Raw genomic sequence first — 17337 nt, 5'->3', positions numbered from 1 at the left:
TGTGTGTGTGCTCACCTATATGTGACTGCAGGGGTCGATTCACAGCTCCAATACACCTTCTTGCAGCTGGTTCTACTTTAATTAAGTTTGCAATAAAAGTGCTACCGATCATCTCTTCGGTTCATCTTGGAGATTTCATAACATTCTGTCCATATCTACTCTTCTGATGTCGATAAATCTTTTGCGTGTGTGTGTGTGTGTGTGTGTGTGTGTGTGTGTGTGTGTGTGTGTTTGTGTGTGTGTGTGTTCATCCGTATACTTAACACACGCAAACGCAGGATAATATACAGACCCCAATATACAGGACCCCAATGGAAATAACTAACCCGTTCTGACTTTTTTGGGTTATCCCAGGTTCTCTACACATATGCTGCTATGTATGATAATCTATGTAACTATATTTGTGTATACCTGAATAAACTTACTTAAAAACAAAAGAAAAAATCCTAGCGAGTGTATATCTCCGTGTCAGTGTGTCCAGGTAGGCTGTTGTAAGGTTGTCCTGCTTCTCAACGACTTTGTTCTAACTTTTGTTGATAAAATTTCACATGCTAAATACGTGCCCTTTTCTGTTGAAAATTCCCTTTTTTTGTTGTTGAAAACTTTCCCCTTCTGCTAAGTAGAAATCCCAGTCTGGTGAAAACTTTTCTTGTCAGCCCCTCTCCCCCCCCCAAAAAAAAATCCTGCTTTGGTGAAAATATTTTTTTAAATAAAATATTTTCCTTTCAGATAAAGCTTTCCTGTTTAGTTGAGAAAAAAATTCTTGTAATAACAATTTTTCCCCCTTTTTAAAACTTTACCTTCCTGCGAAAAACTTTCTCTAACTAGTGAAGTCTTTCACCTGCTCTTGAAAACTTTCTACTTTTGCTGAGAAACTTACGACAAATTTGTGACAAGAAAACATTTTTGGTGAGGTCGTACGAAAGTGATCAAGTTCGACCCCAGATGAGGTGAGGAAAATTCAGTTCTCTGGTGAGGATGACATTGGTGGTGATGGAGAGGTAAAGAAAGGATGACGAGGCAGTGATGGTGGTAAGGCTGGTGGTGGTAGCTGTGGCAGTAGTGGTGGTGGTGAGGCTGGCGATGGTAGTGATGGTGGTGAGGCTGGTGGTGGTGAGGGTGGTGATGGTAGTGATGGTGGTGAGGCTGGTGGTGGTAGCTGTTGCAGTAGTGGTGGTGGTGGTTATTGTGATGGTAGTAGTAAAGGTAGTGGTGATAGAGCTGGTGGTTTTAGCCGTAGTGCAAGTGTTTGTTTTCTTTCTGTTACTACTACTACTACCACTACCACTACTACTGCTACTACTACTACTACTACTACTACTACTACTACTACTACTACTACTACTACTACTACTACTACTTCTACTACTACTACTACTACTACTAATAATAATAATAATAATAATAATATAGTAACAATAGTGATAACAGTAATAATAATTCTAAATAATAATAATAATAATAATAATAATAATATACAATTAATGATAATGATAATTTCAAGGCTACAAACAACTTTTAACAATAAAGAGAAATCTCGTTGGCATCAACTCACGCATCCAGAACTTTAATAAAAAAACAAAAAACAAATAGAGAGACTGGTGGTGCTAAACATCAAAGTCAAAGCGAAAGATCAAAGTTGATGCGGCAGGTAATCACGCTCAGGAAATTAGAAAGCTTTCAAACCTGACACTCTGCCTAGTTTATGCTTCAGCCTTAAATGTACTGACGAACGAAATCACGAGGTTTAGCCTTTTTGTCTTAAGTGGATTTTCTATCCAGACAGACAGACACACACACACACACACACACACACACATACACACACGCACACGCACACGCACACGCACAAGCACACGCACACGCACATGCACGCACGCACGCCGGCACGAATATCTCTTGACAAGAGCCTTTGACATGTGATAATTAACTTACTTTTTTCCAAGCAGAATGAATGAGCCAAGATAAGCTGTTATATATAATTTTCATTATTATTATTATTATTATTATTATTATTATTATTATTATTATTATTATTATTATTATTATCAAAATATTTCTGTATTGTTATATTCACCAGAATGAGTAAAACCCAAATAGTCTGCACATCAGAGGAAAAAATACTTAAAATATTAATTCGTATATTTTTGTTTTTTCGTTTACATCAGTCTGTAAGATAATTTTGCAACACCTGTAAGAAGCTGACGTCGCAACACCTGTCAGACGAAGATTTTTGAAAGCCCGTCAGTTAGAAGAAGGTGCAGCCCCATGTCAGAGGAAAACCTTGCATAAGAGAAAGTGTCAGGGGAGAAGCTGCTTCAACTTCTGTCAACAAACTGTGCCACATTTTATTCCAAACTTATTATCGATTCTCTCTTGTTTTGTCTCTTATTTATCATACGTCGCTATATAGTTCTTGTTATATCGTAGTGGTGATGGTGGTTGTGGAGGAAGTAGTACTACTATTACTAGTATTAGTAGTAGTAGTGATAGTCATAGCGGTGTAGGCAACATATTGTTTAAGACAATATTACCTGTAAAAAACAGAAATAAAGAATAACATATGCTGACTATTTTTCTCTGTGCCGCTAACGCAAGAAATTTTACCGTCATCTTGCCTACCATTACTGCTCGTTCGACTCCTAGTCATCTCAAATACGAGATTTGCAAGATGTAATTATTTTTAATATACTCGAGAATTGGTACTTTCATAAAGGATATCCGGCTCCTAGATATGGGAAGTAATCCAGTTTTATCCAAGGGAAGTTAGTGTAGAATTAATTTTTCGAATCGAGTGCTTTTCAACCTGTAGCTCCCCTCAAGGAAGGTTCCTTGATGTTGGTGAGGGGCTCTTGATTTTGGGAATTGGATCTGTGCTCCAGTTCCCCGAATTAAGCCTGAATGCCTTCCACATCCCCCCCCAGGCGCTGTATAATCCTCCGGGTTTAGCGCTTCCCCCTTGATTATAATAATAATAATCAACCTGTAGCTTGGTTGGTAACGCTCTCTGCTCACACACTGAGGTCCGTGGTTCAGTCCCCGATACAAGTGGAAACATTAGAACGTGTTTCCTTAAGACACCTGCTGTCCCTGTTTACCTAACAATAAGTAGGTACCTGGGTGTTAGCCGAGTGGTGTGGGTCGCATCCTGGGGACAAAATTAACTTAAGCTGCCAGAAATGTTCTGCATAACCGGGGGATTTTTATATAGTATGTCACTGATATCAATCTAGGTCTGTAAATATTGTTTCATGCAATAAACGTTATTATTATTATTATTATTATTATTATTATTATTATTATTATTATTATTATTATTATTATTAAAGCACTCTCCGTAAGATAGTGTTTCTGACATTAAATACCCACAGTACTATACAATAATGAAGGTTTCTGCCAGGCTTGATTACACATCATCAACGATCATTTATAAAGCTTTAAGGCAAGCCAGAAAAATTATATTGCTTTTCGGATTTGCTGCCAGTCTGTTTTAAAAATAACCTTGTGGTATTACCATACAATAAAACAAAAAGCAACATTGAATTCATCTCTTCAATATTACCAACGTTTTCAATAGTGCTGGTATTATTGCAATTTTCTCACCAAAAAGTGATTTCAAATGGACGAGACTATAATGCTGAATAAGCAACGCCGTAAATTGTGTGTACATAGAGACAAACAACATAGGAGTTATGTACAGGCTAGATGAGTCGTGTTTTATATGCATACATTTGATGCCACTGTCATCTCATTGACCGTAATAATCTGCATAAAATTGTTGCATCTATATAAACTTTTGATAGGAACGTAATTGAATTCAGAATAATCAAATACATATACACAAAATAATTACGATGTTTATGCTGGAATATGCAAATATGCTGCGCACTGGCCTGCTAGTTTTAGGACTGGAGTACCAGGGATCGAAGCCAATGCTCAGTGAGTTGGTGCTTTCATATAACCAGTGACATCACAAGATGCAGCTGGGCTCACGGTATGATGGTGGGAGTGGGTTTGCTACCTGCCTGGTAATCTAATTGACCTCGGGTTCGTATCCTTTCCTCGGGAGGGTAGTAGTGATTTCATATAAGTTTTAGGATTGTCGTTCATTCCCAGCTGGGTCGAGCCGCCTCTACTCTTGACCCACATGGGCGGAGGATCAAGTCTCCAACACGCTGAATGACCCACATGGGTTTAGTGCTTACCGTTAATACACTAAAGTAACCCCAGATGACCAATCAGTTAAATTAATTGCACCAACACATTTTTCATTTCTTCGTCTACATCTTTGTCTTTTTCATCTTCTTCTTCTTTTATTACTATTATTATTATTATTTTGTTTTATCTATATTCATGGAGAAACGCTAAATTCATTAGGGTCATACAACGCCTGGAAAATGAGAGGCAATCAGGTTTGGTTCAGTAAGAGGAGGGTGGCACCAGCATCAAGGCCTAGGAGGAGGGTGGCACAGCATCAAGGCCTAAGAGGAGGGTGGCATCAGTATCAAAGCCTAGAGGACGGTGGCACCAGCATCAAGGCCTAGGAGGAAGGTGGCACCAGCATCAAGGCCTAAGAGGAGGGTGGCACCAGCATCAAGGCCTAGGAGGAAGGTGGAACCAGAATCAAGGCCTAAGAAGAGGGTGGCACTAGCATCAAGGCCTAGGGGTTAACTTTTTTCTCCATAAACAAGTATCTGATAGACGAAATTTACCGAATAATTACTTTTTTCCTTCGCCAGTGTAACTGTGTGTCATTCACTCCGATGACAATCAGAAATGTCAGCTGCGTGAATCAACTGTGAGAAAAGTGCAGATCGAAAGAACAGCTTATCAGAGAACACTGTTGGATAGCTGCTCCAAGCACTGTTATTGAAAGAACATGAACATCAATTCCAAAAAAATAACAGTTATCAGTAATTCCAGGAAAAGAAGAGCTCAGAGTGTGATGAAGAATTAGACACAAGTACTACAACTGGTAGGCGTTCCGTCAACCAGTGGCTTTATCAATACAAATTCCAGAACATAGTTGGAAGACAGAACTATTTACATAAGATAAGGTAATCAGTCCCTCAGCCTTGTAGTTAGTGAAGAGCACTACGATGGTCTTAATTTTGTGTTGATAGAGCCACTGGATGGCGAAACGTCTACAATAAAGATACCCAGATATTACACACGAATATAATTGTTCAGCTTGTCTGTACTGTATATAATTCATGTACAGCTCAGTGTCCCACTGGAACGGCTCCCAGTATCACCACCAAAATAACAATTATAAATGTCTCTACTGGATGAGTGGTTGTCAGTATTACCACTGTGAAAACTGCTCTATGTAACGCTAGTGGGAATACGCTTCAAAATAGCCCCACCGAGAGCAATATTTACACGGACACAGTTTACCACACCACGGGCGGGGCTAGAACCCACGGTCAGAGAGTCATCAAGCTCCGGACCGACGCGTTATCCACTGAGTCTTGTTTACAAACAGATATCGCTAAGATGAATATCAGATGACAGAGAAGCGAAGCTTTTGTGTCACGAATGACAGGTACCTTGTTTTCCTGTTGACACTAAATCCCTTCTCCACTGCCCCTCCCACATGTGCTCACACACACACAACACAAACGGAAGAGAGACACTCCAGATTATGGCTATAACGCGCACATAAAGCCAACGGTCCGCGTGAACCAGCAGTTTATCGTCGGGCAATTTCACTTTGGAGAACACTTTTACAAGTCTCCAAGACATTCGTGGAAAAATAAGTTTGTTTTGCGTGCGTGCGTGCGTGTGTGTGTGTACTCACCTAGTTGTGCTCACTTAGTTATAGTTGCAGGGGTTGAGTCACAGCTCCTGGTCCCGCCTCTTCACTGGCCGCTACTCGGTTACTCTTCCCGCTCCATGAGCTTTGTCATACCTCTTCATGAAGCTATGTATGGATCCTACCTCCGCTACATCACTTCCCAGACTGTTCCACTTCCTGACAACTTTGTGACTGAAGAAATACTTCCTAACATCCCTGTGTGTGTGTGTGTGTGTGTGTGTGTGTGTGCATTAAAATTTAAAATGGTTAAAACACATATTTATTTTGTGTTCCATATCTAGATCTCTTTCTAGCAGTCTCCCACTCTATTAACGAAAAAATGTCCGGGGCCCAAGACTGTTCAACAGCCTTCCACCAGCCATAAGGGGAATTACCAATAGACACCTGGTTATCTTCAAGAGGGAGCTGGACAAACACCTAAAGTCAGTGCCGGATCAGCCGGGCTGTGGTTCGTACGTTGGACTACGTGCGGCCAGCAGTAACAGGAAGCCTAGTCATGGACCGGGCCGCGGGGGCGTTGATCCCCGGAATACCCTCCAGGTAGACTCCAGGTATTTTAATAATGAACACTTCTGGTTTCTTATTCTCTCGTGATATTATATGTAAGTATACATGTACTTATGAAAACTTGTTTTAAGTTTATGTTTGATTGCCTAAATTAAATCCCAAAATTTATAAATTTAGCAGAAAAAAAAATTGTCAATCGTGCATGGAATGCTTGTTCTAGTTTTAAATTGTGACACCACAAAATTATCTACGAACATGAATATTTCATAGGAAATGTTTATAGTAGTTGTTATTACTGAGCACTACGAGAATTTGCAAATATATTACTGGAACCTCCACTAGGGTTCATTGGAGCACCAAAGAATTAAATAAAAATATCTTATGACCATACTTAGGGCCATTAATTTATTAGGAGGAATTTAGCAGGGCTTTTTTCCCCAATCTCTTCCCCAAATAAATTTTAGATTAACTTTAACAAAAACAAATTTACCTTCAGATCGATTGTAAAAAAAATGGGAGATTTTGTCATTTGCTCTCGGGTCCAGAGTTGTTTACTTATTGTACTGACCCAACTGCGATGTTCGATACATGGGTAGCACTATACACCTACATATGCAGGAGTAGCACTGCACACCTACACATGCAATGGGTAGCACTGTACACCTACACATGCAGGAGTAGCACCTTACACCTACACATGCAATGGGTAGCACTGTACACCTACACATGCAATGGGTAGCACTGTACACCTACACATGCATGGGTGGCGCTGTATACATACACATGCAGGATTAGCGCTGTACACCTACACATGCAGGAGTAGCAATGTATACCTACACATGCAGGGGTAGCACTGTGTGTACACATACATATAAGTGGGCAGCACTGTACAGAGTAACACTGTGTTTATATATAAACATTAGTGAGTAGCACTCTACACCTAAACATTAATGGATAACATTGTGCTTACAAATACACGTAGGTAGTATTTTACACTTTCGCATATATGGGTAGGTTTAGCAGTGAAAGTAGGTCTTGTGAGTGTAGGACTGGGAGTGTAGGACTGGGAGTGTAGGCCTGAAAGTGTAATGCTGGCAGTATAGTCCTGGCAGTGTAGGTCTGACATCGTAATTCAGACACTGTTGTCTAGATAGTGGTATGCCTGCTATTGGCGCGGTCCAAATGACCCTTGACACTCTGAATCTAGGCATGCCTCAAGGACATCGGGTTCCCGCGCTGTTTATAAGACCAGCAGTCTCCCACATTCCTGCACTAGTACCAGACTCTCCCTTTCTGGAGCAACGCAGCATGCTTCTCCTGGTGAGTATCGATTGTCTCCCCTTTAAATGGGATCACATAAAACCATCACCTAATTCCACTCTGCTGGTTGGTTAATAGGGCCATTAAGGCTGTACGTGATCCGTTCGCCAAATTTAGAATACTTTTAATCGCTAAAATAGGGGTTAAATTAACGTCACAGCATATAGACGTGTATATATTGGATATATACACCTCGTGGTGTATATATCCAATCTATTATTTGCTTTTACGAAACAAAAAAGTGAATGTGGCTAAATTCTTGATTCCTGTTACGCTGAGCAGTTTACTTTTTCGATAATTATAAAGTGAATTATTTTACACTGGACATTAATATATAATAGACTTTAATATATAATTTATTGGGCTTCAATATGTAATTCATTGAATTTTAATATATTATTCATTGGATTTTATTATAAAAAGAATTTTTATATAAAATTCATTATACTTTTTGTAAACTGAACAAGCAGAGTGTCTGGTGGTAAGCAGAAGTAAGATTGAGCCTTCACTACTCTCTGCTGACAGGAGCTTTCTGCTGACAGCAATGAAAATACAAGGTATCAGCCACATGATTCAGCCATATGTGTCAGTATCTTTTGTTAGCGACATGTCAGCAACGCGTCAAAAAACACTAACAATCGGAAGATAGAGAGCGAATTGTTAACAGTGGTGGTATACAATACCGAAAGTTGAATAAACATGTTCAACACCTGAGAACCTTTTCTCTGAAGACGTTCTTAGCGCTTCTTTTTTGTTATAATAATAATAATCTGAAGACGTCTTAAGAATAAAGATGCGCAGGTGTTGCATTTGTCTTATTCACCAGAGAATGAAGTGTTGAGAACATCTTATTATCATTATTATATTAAGACACATGTGCAACATCTGGGTATCTTTATTGTAGACGTTTCGCCATCCAGTGGCGAAACGTCTACAATAAAGATACCCAGATGTTGCACATGTGTCTTAATTTCATCTTGTCGGTATTGTATAACATTCTTGCACATCATTATTATATTCACAGAGACGTGCTAAATCCGCATGGGTCATTCAATGCAAGGAGAAGTAGAGGCTCGATCTTCCGTTCGCTAATTATGTAAAGTTCAGTCATTTGTTTATGAAGCAAAACGGATAATTATTCAAGAGGCATAAATGGAAATGTTTTCAAGAGGATTCCCTTCAGTGGAAGTTGCCTTGATGCTGGCGCATGGCTCTTCATCCAAGGAATTAGAGCTATCCTTCCATTGCATTTAAACCTGATATCCTCCCAAGCCACAGGCACTGTGTGACTCATACGGATTTAACGCTTCCCTACGAATTAATAAAAACGTAAATAATAAGAGTGAATAAAAAATGAGAGAAATTTGGATTATTATTATTATTATTATTATGAAAATAAGCGCTAAATCCGTAGGTGTCATGAAGAGTTGAGGAACTTCTGACTCGAGTATTGAGGACGACCTCAGTCTGAAACACGACCTTTTGTGATAAGTGCTGGGTGAGGACGACTTTTGTGAAAAGCGTTGGACGAGGGCGACCTTTGGGAGAAACGCTGAATGAGGGCGACCTTTATGAGAAACGTTGAGTGAGGGCAACCTTTGTGAGAAACGTTGGGCGAGGACGACATCTGTGAGAACTGAGAAGTGTTGAGAAAGGACGACCTCTGTTTGAGATGAAGGTTCTTAAGCTCAGGATTACCTGGGTGGACTGAATGGGAGCGAAATTTATGCCAAGGAGAGAGAGAATATTTTAAGAAGGAGGTGGAAGGAGACGAAGCGAGAGGTGTGGGTGTTGATGGGGAAAATGAACGGAGGAGATGCGAGAGGGAGATTAAGTAAGCAACGTGTGCGTTGGTGAGGAAAATTAACGTAGCGGAGATGAGAGAAGGGGAAGATGAAGCTAGCGGTGTGGATAAAGAAAATGATGAGAGATGAAGACAATGGGTAAAGAAGCGAGAACTGGAGGAGAGACAAAAGAGATAAAGGGTTGAAAACAATTAATTTGACTCCTCTCTACTGCAATATTCTTCTCATTTATATTCAAATAATTTCTACTCTTTTGCAATTCAATAACCTGAACTTAAAATGGAGATCAAGAAGCTTAAATAGCAATTAGTATAATCAAGAACACCTTTGTACAGCAGATCATTACGGCTCCCATATTAAATTAAAATATTGTTAAACATTGAACAATAACTTGCAAATGAAGACTATCTCAGGCTTTTGTAATCAAATCAGCATTACTGAACAAAGAATCTTGAGAGAGTCGATATACTGAACCGTGTTTCCACTAACAATATGTAATATATGAATTAGCAAAGTATCAAACGTCACTCCAATATTCATCAAAGGAGACAAAACTTATGCTTTCAACTTAGCTCCATTATGTTAGGTAAATAGACACACATGCAATTAATGTGGCATTTTGCTGCGGCAACGTTTCGCTCTCCAGGAACTTAATCAAGATGTGATGACTTGGTAAAGCTTCTGGAGAGCAAAATGTTGCCACAATAAATTGTCACAATATTTGCATATGTATCCATTTTCATAACATTTTCTTGGTAATTCTACCATTATTACCCTTAGTTCTATTAGTTTGAATTTAGTGATTGAAAAACGAATGGTAACTATTTTCTGGCGACAGTATCGTGAGATGGAAGAAAATAACTATTAATCGATTTTCACACTTATTACTAAATTTACTAGATTTCATTAAATAATAAAAGAAATATATCCCACTGTGGCAGTATACACATATCTAAAAAAAATATTGATAAAATGTTGCCCAAAAATAATGTAATCAGAGACAAGCTTCAAGCCTTGAGCAACGATAGGAAGAATAGAATGGTAAAAAATATCTTTCTTGTGACTAGATAAGGACAGATCAGAGATTCTTAACTAGTCTAGCTTACAGAATATATGGCCGAAATGAGTTGTTGGCTCCTTTATATCCTCTAAATTGTTTTATCATTATTAAGAGGTTACGTCTAAGTCTGCTGGAATAATGTCATTCCAGAACACTTGAGGGGGAAGGGGTGATACTCTGTATTCTTAATGGGGTGTAAATCTTGGCTTCAAAAAGAAGGCCAGTTAATGGGTCATCATCTCAATAAGATGATTGTCAGGAGACACTCGTCAGACCAGGTGTTGAACAGATGATGAATAATGGGAAGTTATTTGAGATATTAGATATAACTCGCATTTCGCTGTCACTATGTATACTTGCTGACATATTTTACGAGTCATAAGAACAAAACATGATTTAACAGAGCCAGAAAGACATCTAATGAAAAATGATATTGTAAAGAAATAACGGGATAACCCAGGAAATATCAGAGTTGCTGAACATAAAGGATAATCCTGACGGATCTGTCCTCGACCTATTCCTTTTCAAAATTTACTTGACTGATACTGAGACGGATCGATCATTAAATAATCACGACGATTGTCGATGACAAGAAGCTTGAATGACTCACGAAATCGTAATGACACGATTGCAAACAAACCATACCACGGGCGGGGTTAGAACCCGCGATCAGAGTGTCTCAAAACCCCAGACCGAGGGTTCTAACCTCGCCCGTGGTATGGTTAAGAAGTTTGAATATTACTCCAGATGTGAGCCTGACTACAGAAATATTCAGACGAACTTTGATATATTAGAGCTGTGGTGGAGACATGGTGAATTCCCTCTATTGTACATTATTAATATTATTAACGTGAGGTGCTAAACCAGTGTGGGTCATTGAGCACATGGAGTGGTCAAGGCTCGATTCTCCCTTCGCTAACAGGACAGAATTCTTCTCTCGCAGTAAATTATTCTCCAAAACAAGAACCGTAGGGGCATACAGCGCATTTCAAAGCAGAAAAATATAATGTTAAAGCATTTTTATGCCAAATGCAAATATACTTTGCTAGAAACCTAGTTATCCTTCATTAAAAAAAAGAGGAAGACCTTGAAGAAATTATTAAAAATGACTTCTAACAACAAAATGTCCTGCTATAAGCAATGAAGTTAACAATGATAGACTTCTTAACTATAAATTTCGAATACAGGATCTCAGAAACAGTACTGACACTCCACAACGTGCTTACTAGATCTTGACTTAAATATGCAATGCAGTATTGATCTTCGGATTACAGCATATAAAAGACAAAGAGAAGAGGGCACAGAGCTGGACAACGAAGCTAGAACCTTCATTACAAAGAAATCAGATGAAGGTACTCAAGGTACTGAATCTGTTTTATCAGTCTACTGTCCTAACCTCTTCTGTCTAGCTATTACTAAAAGCTAATTATTAGTTTATACTTTATCAGAAGAAAATTATATGATCTGTAAGCTCTCCAGTTCTATTTCTCCGATACTAGTTATGTCTGTCTCTTGCCGTCTGATGCGGTGGTGAGATAATACCTTCGAATGTCGTCAGCAACTTCGGGGATTCAATATTCGACCGAGAGAGGGCAGGAAATGTATATTATTTATGAATATTTATATTTATAATATAAAATTATATTACAAATATTCAATTATAAAAATTAAATGGTTAATAGATTAACCTCTTAAGGAAAATGAATCACCCTTTCCTCTCTCTCTCTCTCTCTCTCTCTCTCTCTCTCTCTCTCTCTCTCTCTCTCTCTCTCTCTCTCTCTAAAAGACTGATGCGTCAGAAAGTAAAATGGGATGTTATTAATGATTTTAACTCTGGTATGAATAAGGTACAGTTAAGGTGTATTAATGATGATGTATTAAAGAGGATGTATTGCAGGTGGTATTGAGTGTTGTTGGTGCAGCCGTGGGTCAGGTGTACCCCCAGGACACACCTGAGGTAGCAGCGGCTCGCGACGCCTTCATCAGGGAGTACAATCGCCTGGCACTGCTGGCTGCAGAAGCGCCGGATATAGATATCTACGTAGGTCGCAGTAGCCAAGCCCATTACGGCGCTCCTCTCACCAGAGTTCACCACACACCATCCTTTAACACCTATGCCTACTCTTCCAATTACGGCGGCCACCAGCACTCGCATTCAACCTCCGGCCACCTTGCTGGCCATCTTGCTGGCCACCTTGCTGGCCACCTCGCTGGCCATGCAACACATTACACTCCTACTGCTTATTCGGCTCCAGTGCAGAAATGGAATGGTCCTCTAGCCGATACGGTTCCCGCTGGCCTGAACGGCAAGGTAGAAGATACTCCAACCGTAGCTGCCGCTAAAGCTGTACACATGGCAGCCTTACAGAAAGCCGGATACGGTACGAAACAGGCTACTGCATACGTGACCGGACACTTGGGTGGACATATAGCCGGTCACCTGGCCGGACACTCGGCCGGGAGCCTGTATTCACGATTGCCAGCACACCATGTGTCTCACTATGCGGGTCCAATCTGGAAGGGGCCGCTAGCTGATACCGTTCCTGCGGGCGTTGACGGAGTGGTGAAGGACACCCCGGGAGTGGCTGCCGTCAAGGCCGCCCACTTGCAAGCAGTGGCCGCCGCCCTGGGTTACCAGGGCCACCGCTTCTGAGTGTATTGATACACGTCCTCAAGGAGTGCGAGTGCCAGGTGTGTAGGCCGGAGAAAGCGAGAGCCATCCAGTTTTACCACCTGGGAAACTAGGAGAGGCATACACAGTCACCATCTGGGAGTGGCAAACGCAGTCACCATCTGGGAGAGGCATACGCAGTCATCAAATGGAAGAGGCGTATGCAGTCACCACATGGGAGAGGCGTATACAGTCACATGCTGAACAGTTAGGGAAGGTGTACAGTCACCAGCTAAGCAGACTGGAGAGGTGGGCAATCTATTCAGCGTAATCACTGATAATGATTAACTTCTGATATTATCATTACATAATAAACTAGTTTTCTTAATATATGTATTATTATCCTTTAGAAATACATATTCTCTTATTGTGTATATTCTTAACTGAAAAAATATATTATTGACTTCAATAGCAATCATGAACATTAAGGATTATAGGATCACTGCAATACATATATTAATTAGCTTTTGAGTATGTTGAAAGCGTCATAATATCCATTACATAATAAACTACAGTACAATGCAATCATTATGTTATAATGTCATAAGTTTCATACAACAGTAATCCATAACAATAACATGATACAACTTGTCTTGACAGGAAGCCAACAGTTAGGCAGACAGCTGTTTCTGTGTCGTAAATAACGGACGAAGAATCGAGCCTTCACTACTTGCACTGAGTTACTCACTCTGGTTTACCGCCCTATGTACAATTAGGTAATCGTCGTGACAAGAAATGAAATCATGAGTTCTTAGGTTGTAGCAGTTAGGAAGCAGTGTAACTAAGAATGTTACGCCTGTGTATCGATCAGTATAGATATCATATAGATAACTTCTCTGCTGAATTACCAACACAGGTTAAGTTGATTACATAAATAGATATATAGTATAGTTCTCTAGAGTAGACACATTATATTTGTGTGTATTATCATCTGTAAAATAATACAAAACGATCCATCGCCCTGGGGACTCCCATTTTCTGAGTGAGACAACGGCTGTATTCACACTGCCTCTCTGACTTTCTACCCTCTGCTTACCTATTGCAACATAATAGCTATTGCATAACTCTTGAAGAGGCACTCTTTGCAGTGCGAAAGACCTAGAGCTAGATTATTTCACCCTCTTATATATATATATATATATATATATATATATATATATATATATATATATATATATATATATATATTCTTTCTTTCAACGTACCAGCCGTATCCCACCGAGGCGGGGTGGCCCAAAAAGAAAAACAAAAGTTTCTCCTTTTAAATTTAGTAATATATACAGGAGAAGGGGTTACTAGCCCCTTGCTCTCGGCATTTTAGCCGCCTCTTACGACACGCATGGCATACGGAGGAAGAATTCTGTCCCACTTCCCCATGGAGACAAGAGGAAATAAACAAGAACAAGAACTAGAAAGAAAATAGAAGAAAATACAGAGGGGTCTGTATGTATATGTTTGTACATGTATGTGTAGTGTGACCTAAGTGTAAGAAGAGGTAGCAAGACGTACCTGAAATCTTGCATGTTTATGAGACAGAAAAAAGACACCAGCAATCCTACCATTATGTAAAAGAAATACAAGCTGTCGTTTTGCACTCACTTGGCAGGATGGTAGTACCTCCCTGGGTGGTTGCTGTCTACCAATCTACTACCTACAATATATATATATATATATATATATATATATATATATATATATATATATATATATATATATAATATATATATATATATATAATCGGAGAGAGAGAGCGAGCGGGAGGATAAATTAATGTTAAGTGATACAAAATATAGAAAAAAATGGATCATGACGAAATATAATGGAGAATCATATAAAGAGAAAATGGATTAAGATAGATAAGAAAAGCCTTCACCCAAAAGCCAGTTGATTGGAGTACGATAGTGGACACTAGCTGGACTGGCTCACACGTTGAGATCAGATGATAAAGGTCAGGAAGTGACAAAATACTGCTGACCAAATATGGGTCAGAAAATTCTTAGAGAAATCAATGTTTTTGTCTAGCTGTGCCTGTTGTTGATAACCTTGAAGGAATAACGAAGAGTTTTCTGCGAGGTGTCACGCTCAGAGTCCACCTGATAACCCTCTGTGGGAGGCACAATTTTCAGTACTCCCCCTATTCACCCTTCAAGAGTGAAAAGCTTCTATATCTTCACATGAAAGATTCAAAGCTGTCAAATATGAAAAGAGGTCCCTCGGCCCTTTCCTAACATGAAGGTGTAGCGGAAAACTACTTATAGGTAGGATTTTGCCCTGTCATTTACTTGTTTAAGTAGAGCGAGGTGTTTTGTACGTTCCTACACGCTGTAATTTTGAGCTATTCATACAGGGTTTTGCTATTCTTGTACTTTCCATGAGTTGCTGGTGGTTGGTTGTAGTGTTATGGTGCTCGCTCATGTACCGGCGTTGCTCCATCATGATGTAACTATACTGATGAGCTTCTGAAAGTTTGTGTACCGAGAAAACTAAGTAGGTACGCCAATAATTTAACTACTAGAAATGGTTTGGTGTTATGGTTTAGATAGAGCACTTTAGCTGCATAGTCCAGCCTGCCAATGAGATTAATGCGAAAGTTCCAACCTCACTTATCATCCATATGATATACTGTCGTGCCGAATAGGTAAAACTTGTCAGTTAGCAAGAAGTTTTACGTATTCGGCACGCCTTTTATATATATATATATATATATATATATATATATATATATATATATATATATATATATATATAAAACTTTCTATTCTTTTCTGTATGCTACTTTTTTCTATTGTCCATAGATGTATGACTGATAATGGTGATGTGTTGATGCAGGAAACTGAAGAAATCAGTCAGTTTCGCTACAATTATATGGTTAATGTGACCGTACGTTGCGATCTCTGGATCACATGCTGGTTGTTCCACCTACACAACAACTGTCATTTCCCAACACTGACGTCATTTCTAAACACAGATGTTATTTAGTAACAGCGATGTGATTTTCACTTCCCATTATTAGCGTCATTTCTCAGTCATTTCTCACACATACTTTTCAAACGCAATTATTATTTCCAAACAAAGATGTCATTTCCCAACACAGATGGCATTTCTCAAGATGTTTCTCGTCTGTATCGAGCATTGGAACCCACAAATACTAGCTGAGTTCCGGCAGGCCATTACCAGGTGCTGGTGAGATTGGTGAAGAGGGGAGTGGAAGAGAGGAAGAGGAGTAGAGGGAGAGAGAGAGGGGAGTAGAGGGAGAGAACAGAAAAAAAGAAGAGGAATGGTAAAGGGGTACTGAGGCGTGAGGGAGGAGGAGTTGAGAAAGGGAGTCGATCACATAAGGTCAAAGTTGAGTATAACAGGATAGGTAGAGACAAGCTTAGAGAGAGAGAGAGAGAGAGAGAGAGAGAGAGAGAGAGAGAGAGAATTATGTTTTAAAGATAACAGAAACCTTTAACGTCCACGCGGAGGCTTTATGCTAAGGTCTATTTCCTTAAGAACTCTCTCACGAATTATCTAGATGTTGCAGCAAGAAAAGTAAAGCCGAAGGCTCTGTCTCTCTCCCATCACTCCCTCCGGTCACTACTGTCCCAAAAATGGGTTGTGTATTGCTCCAGTCACGGTATTGAGCCTCTTTGTTCTTTATACTATAGGAAAGATGGCATGCAATTGACTCGGGAGATGAAGTGGGGTGAGGGAATGGGTTTCAAACATCCTCTACATTTTATTACAGTTTCTAGAGTAATTACTCGTTTTACTCCACTTTGCCTACTGTCTCTACTTCTAGTTACCACTTATTTTACTTTAGAATATTGTAGTGTGGGTGGACGCAGACCACTACAGAGTCTGCACAGTTTCGAAGCATATGCTTACATTACAACAATTACCAGTGCTACCTTGGGTGGTTCATTGTTGACTGTTCGTCCTGATGTAGCAGCTGAACCATTATCAGGAATCAGTTGATTACAGTTTGCCACAGCACAGTATGCAGCTGAATCCTATGCTAGCAAAGTACTTGTCCAGTTGGTTCTTAAATGTCGGTGTTGTCTTCACGCTCATGGCTTCAGCAGGAAGTCTGTGTCATTCTATTACAATTCTGGTTGCAAAAGGAAAAGTTTTGCACACGTTCGTGTTGTATCCCTTGTCTCGAAGAGAGAGA

The 17337-nt window shown here is 39.6% G+C and overlaps 1 protein-coding gene across 2 annotated transcripts in view; it reads left to right on the top strand.

Moving 5' to 3' along the window:
• The window catches only part of LOC128702848 (cuticle protein CP1876), a 423299-nt gene extending 409790 nt beyond the window's left edge, over positions 1 to 13509 (top strand). The window contains exons 1-2 of one of the 2 annotated variants that reach the window (XM_053797280.2): positions 7540 to 7645; positions 12408 to 13509. In XM_053797280.2, the coding sequence (XP_053653255.1) occupies positions 7634 to 7645; positions 12408 to 13163 (768 nt within the window). In that variant the 5' untranslated portion in view covers positions 7540 to 7633 and the 3' untranslated portion in view covers positions 13164 to 13509. Of the gene's footprint in view, positions 1 to 7539; positions 7646 to 12407 lie in introns of those variants that run through there. The other variant, XM_070102591.1, reaches the window with a different exon arrangement.
• The last annotated feature ends 3828 nt before the right edge of the window (positions 13510 to 17337 follow it).

This window comes from Cherax quadricarinatus, chromosome 82, assembly GCF_038502225.1.
Source record: "Cherax quadricarinatus isolate ZL_2023a chromosome 82, ASM3850222v1, whole genome shotgun sequence".
Classification (NCBI taxonomy): domain Eukaryota; kingdom Metazoa; phylum Arthropoda; class Malacostraca; order Decapoda; family Parastacidae; genus Cherax; species Cherax quadricarinatus.
The sequence above is the reverse complement of the archived record's forward strand: the minus strand, read 5'-3'. Positions and strand labels throughout refer to the sequence as shown.